General features: G+C 39.4%; 1 protein-coding gene across 1 annotated transcript; it reads right to left on the reverse strand.

The window, feature by feature from the left end:
- Positions 1-5,989: 5,989 nt before the first annotated feature.
- On the reverse strand, positions 5,990-8,514 carry LOC143433503 (katanin p60 ATPase-containing subunit A-like 2). Its single transcript, XM_076910843.1, has 8 exons — positions 8,452-8,514; positions 8,139-8,209; positions 7,903-8,067; positions 7,531-7,813; positions 7,018-7,186; positions 6,847-6,959; positions 6,482-6,681; positions 5,990-6,359 (listed from the first exon to the last, which is right to left on the reverse strand). The coding sequence occupies exons 1-8, from the start codon at positions 8,512-8,514 to the stop codon at positions 5,990-5,992; spliced, it is 1,434 nt and encodes a 477-aa protein (XP_076766958.1).
- Between the last annotated feature and the right edge of the window lie 352 nt (positions 8,515-8,866).

Raw genomic sequence — 8,866 nt, forward strand, 5'->3', positions numbered from 1 at the left:
TTTGTTGCAAATGACTTGTCGAGCCCCACGGACCTTTTAATATACCCGTTGTCGGAGCATCCCCCATCCCTACTCATGGTTTCAGAGTGGGGCTACCTCGAACAGGAATTCCTAATTGTGTTTCTAATTTAGAAAGGAAGCTATTATTTAAATTTCATTTTTAATCAACATTTAATTAACTAATACAAACTTCTTTTATGTAAGCTTTTCTTTTAATCATAACGTGTCAAACATTCCTTTTTCTATGGTACAAATAAGTACACCGTTCTTTTACTTTAACTAACGTAAAAGTTCTACTTTCTACTTTATTAATCGATGATTAATATGTTATTAAATAAAGGGAATAAAGAGAAACTTTGTTACACTGCGATACTTCCAATCCTAATTTTTTTTAATACTACTTCCTCGTTTGCAAATATTTTTCATTTACTTCTGTCTATGTACATCCTGCTACAGATTTTTCCAGAATAATTGCGCTCTTGCAATTACTTGGCTGTGCTTGTTACTCGTTTCACCCTGTATATGAAATTGCTGGCCATAGCTGAGGTGCTGTAGGGCACCCCTATACCTGCTGGCGGGGATTCCTGCGAACTAGCGCGAAGGATCGCAATTGTCCCTTGAAGAACGAGGGTGCAATTGTTCCACGGAGTGGATTAACGGCGAATTTCATTTATGCAGCGGCTCTTACCTGCATTTATTAGGGATAGCAGCTCGTAACAGACGGTCGGATTTATTGGCGTTTACTTTAATATCGACGACGGTCCTAGGTTCCTTTGAATAGTTTCAATATAGAAGCGGCTAATAAAAGCACAGTTAGGTTGTGTCCGTAATTTTGGAATCTATTTTAGAAGATCGAATCGTACGCTGTTCGTGTACTAGCCGTACCTTCTTATGGACTGATAAGCGATAAATTCATTAGTATCCTCATTTGACTATGTAGGCAATTAGAAATAGGATATCGACGTAGGAATATTAAGAACCACTCAAATTACACCGGTGTTCCATCATTATATTTACCATCTGGCAATGACAAACGTGAAAGAATTATGTATTATAAAAACGGGTGAATTCGATTTGCGAATGGGTGAATTTAAAATGTCAATATTGTATAGAAAATCGTGGATGCACAAATTTTAAATAATGTTAAATGTATACTTTACGCGTCGTTGGGGTTTTTGCAGTCTTTTAGGAAATTTGAAACTTCGTCTTTCGCGTCTCCAAGTGTCCCCAATTATAAAAATGAAATTCTAGGTTGCAGACGCTATAACTGTTCATTTATTGCCTCTTTCTACTTTCCAACGATTCGAAGGAATATGGGACCCCGGACACTATTTAAAATAAGTACTGCCAAATCCAACCCTGGACGTTAAGAGCACCGATGTACCTCAATAAATGCAGGTAAAGGTACACGGCTTAAACGAAATTGGCCAATAATCCACCTCGTGGAACAATCGAATCCCCTTTCTTAAGAAAGTATCGTAATCCTGGAAAATCAAGAGTCCCTGGTTGCAGGTATTCAAGCCCTGGCACCTCGTCCCCATGGTAAATAATTTAATATAGAGGGTGAAACGATTAACGCGATCTACTGAATAATTATTAAAGTTTTTACACGTTAAACAGTTTAAGAACATGTATCTTTCAGTAGAAATATCGATTGAGAAATCTACTTATTAGTTAATTATTAGTAGCTAGTTAATTTTTATAAAAGGGGTCACAATAATTAACTAGCTTAGCTAAAAGAAATTATTATAAATAAAGTCACATGTTTATGTAATAAAATAGATTATTTCGCATTTGTTATATGCTTATTTAAAATTTTCAATTAACATTTAGCGATGCGCTAGTTAGGGGTGGTTTCCCTTGTGAAACGCAGGTACCCTCCCCCTCTCAACCGAAGAGTGGAAATGGGGATGCTTCAACCGCGGATATATTAAAAGGTTCGCAGGAGTCGACAGGTCATTTTGCGACAAACTGTTTCCGGAATAGCTAGCGTCTATATTAATTGCCGATACGAGTCGTAGCTCATTTACGTTCCAGACACGACAGTGTTGGTATGACTAGACTATTTATAAACACGCGATTAAGCAAAAGTGTCCGTTTAAGTTTCGACAACTAAAATTGTACGAGTTAATTAGAGAGATTAAAGATCTCGCGTTTATTCTTTTTACTTTGTGATCCCTTTTTACTTATCGTCTACGGAGTAGTGGGTTTAGTGACCGGAAATGGCTGTATCTGTGATGTGGATCAGGAACAACATGCTGTTCTCCAATAACAATTATGTGAGTTGCTTCATTTGATATTAATTAATTCAGTGGTTGCAAATTGCATTTAATGAAAACCCTTTTTGTATTTAATATTCAGCCAATTGTATATGTAAAATATTTACTTATTGCAAATTATCTAACGTGTGGTAGGTTGTATAATTAGTAGAAAATTAGAAGAAACAGACATTGTGCGTAGAGATTAATTGCGTAGGATAATATTTAGTCTGTTTGTTTCATTTCGAGGAGAATATTTTACGTATATGACACAACAAATGTAATGATTCATATTATAGTTTAAAGTACCAGTTTTATTAGAACGATTAGCAATAGCACGATAATATTCGTTCTAAGTCGATTCGAGCAACACCAAAATATCCCTTTTACTTATACACACAACATTAAAAGGATTTCTTACACCAGTCAGAATAAATACGATAATGGTAATTATGCGGATTCATCCTTAAATCGGATTACTGTTTTCATTCGACAGGGAAGGCAATTCACGGAAGTAGAATTGAAACCTACTCAGAAGCTTTCGGTACCGGATTGGCGTTCGAACAAACGTCCCAATCAACAGAAGATAATGAATATCACTCCGCTTGGGTATCGTCCGCCATCATGGAAGAAATCTCCGTTCTCCAGAGTCACCACGCTGAATTCGGCGATATCTATTCCATCAGGTACTTATTAATACTCGTATAACGATTCGATGAAAATGAAAGTACAAATTCATATCGATTGTTTGATTTAAATAAAATGCAATTTGTAATAATCGTTTCAATTTTTAATTTTAGACACGCATCCTACTCAACGATCGAGTCAAGCAACGACCAACGAGGGCGTAACAACGACAGCGACGGGGACAACAGCGTTCGATGAAATCTCGCAGGAGCAAAAACTTCTGAAAACCACATTCAAAGTATCTCCAACGAAATCTTCCTCTCCCAAGTACGAAGAATTCGACACGACCATTCCGTTGGTGACGTTCTGCGGCAACAGGAGCCACACGTTGCCCAGAATGTCGCCGTCCAGGAAGATCCAGAACATAAACCTTGTTCTCTCGCCTGGACCGAAGATCGAAGTTTCCAAGGACCTGAAAACCGACACGACTCCCAACGATTCCAAGCAGAGAACTTTTATTAGCAAGAAACAACCGTCTGTAGGTGACAGAAGAAATGACGGAGGCTTGCCGAAGAACGACGTAACCCCTTCAAAAATTACAGACAACATTCGACCGTCAGAAATCGTGTCAACTCCATTTAGAACGCCGAACGGGAGGGTGCCATTCAGGACCCGAGCGACTTCCACACCGAGGTTCAGTCCAGCCAACATCTTCTCGTCCACTGTCATCGAGGAGACTCCGATAGTGAAGAGGCAACCCTCGCAGAACATTTTGAACAAGTCGTCCATCTTTGAGGACAGTTCCACGTTGAAGAGTCAGTCCAGCAGTTTCGCGCGGAAATTTGGGAACACCACGAGGCCCAGGAGAATGTCTCCAAGTCTGTTGGAGAAGACGTACATCTTCGAGAACAGTTCGAGAACCCAGGATTCTTACCAGTCCTTCGAAGACTCATGGACGAAGGCGAGCCCACGAAATTGGCTATTAGAGAGGAACATCCGATCCGTTGACTCAGTTTCGTTCGAAGAAGACGACACCTGGCCTAAAACGATCTTGTCGGTTCGAGACACAGTGAAGAAGCTGGAAGTTGCTGAAAACAGTTTTCGCGCATCGGAGAGGAAATCTATCGGCGGGTCCAGGAATTCGCCCAGGACACCAGCGGCCAGATCCAGCCACCAGATGCAGAACGATTCGATCGACGTCCAGGAGAAGAAAACGAAACGAATCCCTGAGTACAAGAGGACCCAAGCAGCTCTTCTTCAGGAGAGAAAGGCGAGTTCGGAGTTCCAGTCTCCATGCACCAGGTTCATACTTTCGAAGAAGAAGTCGACGGATCTGGAGAGAATAGTGAAGAGCACGCAACCGGGACGCGAAAAGAATCTGGTCCAGAGGATCATTAAATCGTTGACGCAAGGAGACAAAAAGCCCGCTTTACCTAGCCGGAACCAGCGCGACGATGTCAACCGCAGCTTTGTGAAGCAGTTGGTGAACGCTCTGGAGAACTTGGCCCTTTCCAGCGCCGACAATTCCTCGCCAAGGATTTCCACTGCTGAAGGGTACAGCTCGAGCGACTCGGAATTGAAGTCCTGCGTGACGTCAGCCTCGGCCAAGGACACGGAAAGCGGTAGCGATTCCGATCGAAGATCGTGTAGCCCTAGAAGGAACGACGAGCAACGATTCAATCGCGGAAGGCTGGCGTCAAGGAGGATTTCACGGATCGAGCAGGAACCCTCTCAAGAAGACGATTCCGTGTTTTGGATACCTGTATCCAGGTGCAGACTGCCCAGGACCAGCTCCCTATTGAGCACGGTGTCCAAGTTTTCTGCTAATTATCAGTCTCCGTGCGTTAGTGCGATCAACAGCGAAAGTGACGTGGAGAACGTGCAGAATGCAGGCTGGGAAGCTACTTATAGCATAAGTAATCCTGTATTTAGGAATCTGTTTAGGTTGGACAAGACTGTCGTGATCGATTCAGGATATTCCGATAGATCTGCATTCAGTTCTGGATCGTTGAGGGCTGGTTACTGGTCCGAGGACACTCAATACGAATCTGGATCGGACGAGTAGATCCTTCGGACGGAAGTTGGACATACTTTCGATGCTAGCTAGTGAAAGAAGAAGTAGGATCGGTTTTTATCGATTTAAGTTTTAAGAGCACGGATATTTAAGGTAACTACATCGATACTTTCTTGATGTCGTTGTTAATTTTGTTTGAGAGATGGTGTTTCTTTGAGATATTATAGATGTGGAAATATGGAGCGTAGAATGTTAGAAAAATGGGAGTGAAATGTAGGAAACTTTGTATTTTACTATTGTGTAGTTCGTAGTTACTCTGCGCGATTTATTTAAGTTGGATTCGTGCGTTTCCCTGGCAAATTTGTTTTCTATTTACCTTTAAGATTTACCAATTATTTTAATTAATCTAATTTCATTCGTTTTATCCATGTTACTAAAATTTTTCTAATGAAACACACGGATCGAACGCGATTTTTGAATAAGAAATACTATTTTATAGGAATTTGTATATGAAAACTTTTCTGTGTAAATAATTACGTTTCCTTTAATTATAATTACTAATAATTTTTGTTATCGATTAATACGGATATAACTGTATTATGGAACACTGTTACGTAGTACTAATTTCGCCAGTATTATTGTAATAGCATTGCATTACTTTACTTCGCGTTTAGAAAGAAAAAAAAACTGAAAAATTCATGTTAATTATTCACCGATCGTGGTACTTGGTCTGATTTTAGGATTAAACGTTAGTGTGTGCGAGGACTGATTTGTGTGAAAAGCGTGAACTGCAAAAGTATACGCGCGTTGTGCGAATTTTTGATAATTAAATATACGTGTTCGATGAAACACGGTATTGTACACGTTTCACAGTTCACGCACGTTCTCGATGGATATTATTATATTATATATTACATATATTTGTTATCACTATTCAAGTAGTTTATTTAAGTTTACTGTATGAATGAATAAAGCAAAAATAAAATATAATTCACCTCTTATCGATAGAAACATCTCGAACAACTGGTTCTTCGTGATTTCAAATAACATAGCAGTTAAATCTATCAGATCTATCGAATCTAACACAGGTCTAATTTTTATATGATTTCGACCATTCGTTGTATTTATTTAGAGAGGTATTTGTAGGTGATATTAAGGAGATCGCTTGTTCTAAAATCTGGAAGTCTGTCAGCGCATAAACCAGATCTATTGTTATTTTATCCTTTTCAAGCTTCTTCCAAATCTGGGCTATTTCCATCATCCATGCTTGCTTGCATATTAACTTTATATCCGCAGGAGAGTAGTTCATAGTTCTCTGCAGTATAGAAATCATCTTCGATTCAGAGTTCAATAATCGTTTGCTAAGATATAAACTAAATATGTTGAGTCTAGTATCTTCATCTGGTAACGTTACGTATATTCGTTTTTCGAGTCGTCTAAGTAAAGCTGCATCGATGGACCTGGCAACAAACAAATTTTACAAATTATTTGATCGTTCCGAAGAATGCATGTAGAAAATAATTTTCTACATTTGTAAACAGAGTCGATTTGTAAAGCATTTTAAATCATCACTTCTGCATACCAGGGAGCATTAGTTGCAGCTAGGAGAACAATGTTCGAGTTTTCGGTCGACACTAGACCATCCATTCTAGCAAGCAATTCCGATCTGAATCTTTTTGCGGGCTCTGACAATGAATTTGCTTCTGTACTTGTTGCTATCCAATCAATTTCGTCAATGAATATAATTGTCGGCGAATGACTGTAGGCGAGGTCGAATAGAACCTGTTCGGTTTAAAAGAATTCGTCAAGTTAATTCCTTCTATTCAGACTGATTGTCGACGATTGTTTGGTGATATCACAAACAAACGTTTTTAAACAATCTGAACAATGTTCCTTTTTTTATTCCGACTCGTCGAACATAAGGATAAGAGTACAAAAATGACTTACGCGTATATATTTTTCGGAATCCCCTCGCCATTTACTGACCAACGAGCTGGCCGTTATATTGAAGAAGGTGCTGTTGCACTCTGTCGCGGTTGCCTTCGCCAGCATCGTTTTACCTGTTACATTATTCTCGATGAACGATTTCAGAACGAGGAAAAAACGCGTGTATCGTACCTGTCCCAGGTGGTCCATATAGTAAAATGCCCTTCCACGGTGAGAACACTGCGTTAAAGAAAGTAGGGTACTTGAGAGGGTACACTACGGCTTCTTCGATAGCCGTTTTGCAAACGCCCAAACCTTTCACATCATTCCAATGTACGTTTAAGTTGGTCGACACGATTTCCTACGATAAAAGAAGCAACCATTTATTACAAAATTATTAACCTTTTGCATTCGATCCCCTCTGAAGGGGATCATGATTGCAAAGTGTGAACTTGTTCCATCGGAGCTTTTTGGGAAATGCACGTTGCTCTGAAGTTTTCTATTGAAATGGAAATTTTCTATCGCTGAGAGACGTTAGCAATAGAAGTTCCTGCTGAAATAGCAATAGTTTCTATTGCTAATTTTTTATTACTGGTAGACGCAAGCAATAACTTCTATTACTAACGTCTGCGAAGGAGCCGAGTGCAAAGGGTTAATTAATCGAGTAGGGGATGATGAAAAGAGTATGGTTAAAGGGCAACTTGCTCTGGATATATCTTCGGCGATTTTTCGCAATTCCGAATCGGCCGGATAGAGTTTCTCGATACATCTCGATATCTTTGACTGTATGGACTGTTCCTTCGAACAATCGTCTGTCTTCGACGCGGATCTGTGTTCGTTCTCACTGGGAAAAACCGGTGTTACTGTCATCGCTAGGGTAACATCCTCCGCGGAATCGTCGTTCGTCGTCTGTTCCGCGCTTTTCTTTTTCACAGGTTCCATTCTTTTGTTCATATTATTTGCGCACTCTTTTTTCTTTGTACATTCTCTATAAAAAATTGATTACAAAAAAGTGATCTTCCTTGAACAATTGTACGCTAGTTTCATATATAAAACGGAAATAATTTCAATTCTTACGTTGTACTTTTAACTTCTTTACATAACATAGGATATGTATTAAATCTTAGCTGATAATAACTATCGTACTCCGTAAGAATCATTTCCAGATCTATGTTGTCGCAAATTTGAATGTCTGTGGAGAGATCGGCTTCCTCCATCAGCGCATTGTAAGTATCCTGATAACTGCGGATACGCTTGTTCGTTAATTGAAATAATTCTTTTCATTTAACAGCGTCGAATACAAATATACTTACTTATGCTTATTGAGAAAATTTAATATGAGGTATAAAATAGCCTGGCGGCGTTTTCGCATACGTTTGGCCTCCTAATTCAACATTAACATCTTCCATTGGTAACGCGGCCTGTTTCATTAGTATGTATCGTTTCTATCGACAACACGTGCTTTAATTTCAATTACATGTTAAATTTACACGTGAATAAATAAAAAAATATTATTCGTGCGAAGCAAAAGTAAAGTAAATCTTAATAAAGAAGCAAGTTTTATTTGTAGTGCGATAATGAAACACGTGGAGGTCGATCGCGTGGAAGTTTCGCCCTTTCTCTTACCTTCTTTAGCACCGTGTGGGACAATTGACTCGCAATACCTTCCATCGACAAATTCTGGTTCATCGCGACGGATTCACGAACACGATTTGTTTATTGCTTGAAACGAACCCAGAAAACGCTAACTGAACCGTCCACTACTGGTTTTATTATCCGTGCTACGCTTTCCGACGATTTGTTTGAAATAGTTGACGAACGACTCGTTGCCAGGACAACGTTCGCTCTGCGGTTCCTTTTGGGTTGTTGCTAAGAGTGGGGAAATAGAAGGGTCACGAAGGGCCATGCAAACTGTATGCGTAAATGACATATGCACGTATAGCTTGTGAACAATTTTTAGCAATTGCAATGCATTACAATGAAACTCTTGAAAAATTAGATTTATCGCTGAAGAACGATTCCGTTTTCGTACCCGTTCCTC

Source organism: Xylocopa sonorina, chromosome 3 (genome assembly GCF_050948175.1).
Source record: "Xylocopa sonorina isolate GNS202 chromosome 3, iyXylSono1_principal, whole genome shotgun sequence".
NCBI lineage: Eukaryota > Metazoa > Arthropoda > Insecta > Hymenoptera > Apidae > Xylocopa > Xylocopa sonorina.

Bases quoted from the DNA above. Each gene is read 5' to 3' on its own strand.
- LOC143433503 (XM_076910843.1), bottom strand. From the start codon at position 8,514: ATGAACCAGAATTTGTCGATGGAAGGTATTGCGAGTCAATTGTCCCAC. The intron at 6,960-7,017 runs GTACGATACACG...ATAATGTAACAG, and splicing joins ATATGGACCACCTGGGACAG to GTAAAACGATGCTGGCGAAG. The intron at 6,682-6,846 runs GTAAGTCATTTT...TAAACCGAACAG, and splicing joins ATTCCGAAAAATATATACGC to GTTCTATTCGACCTCGCCTA.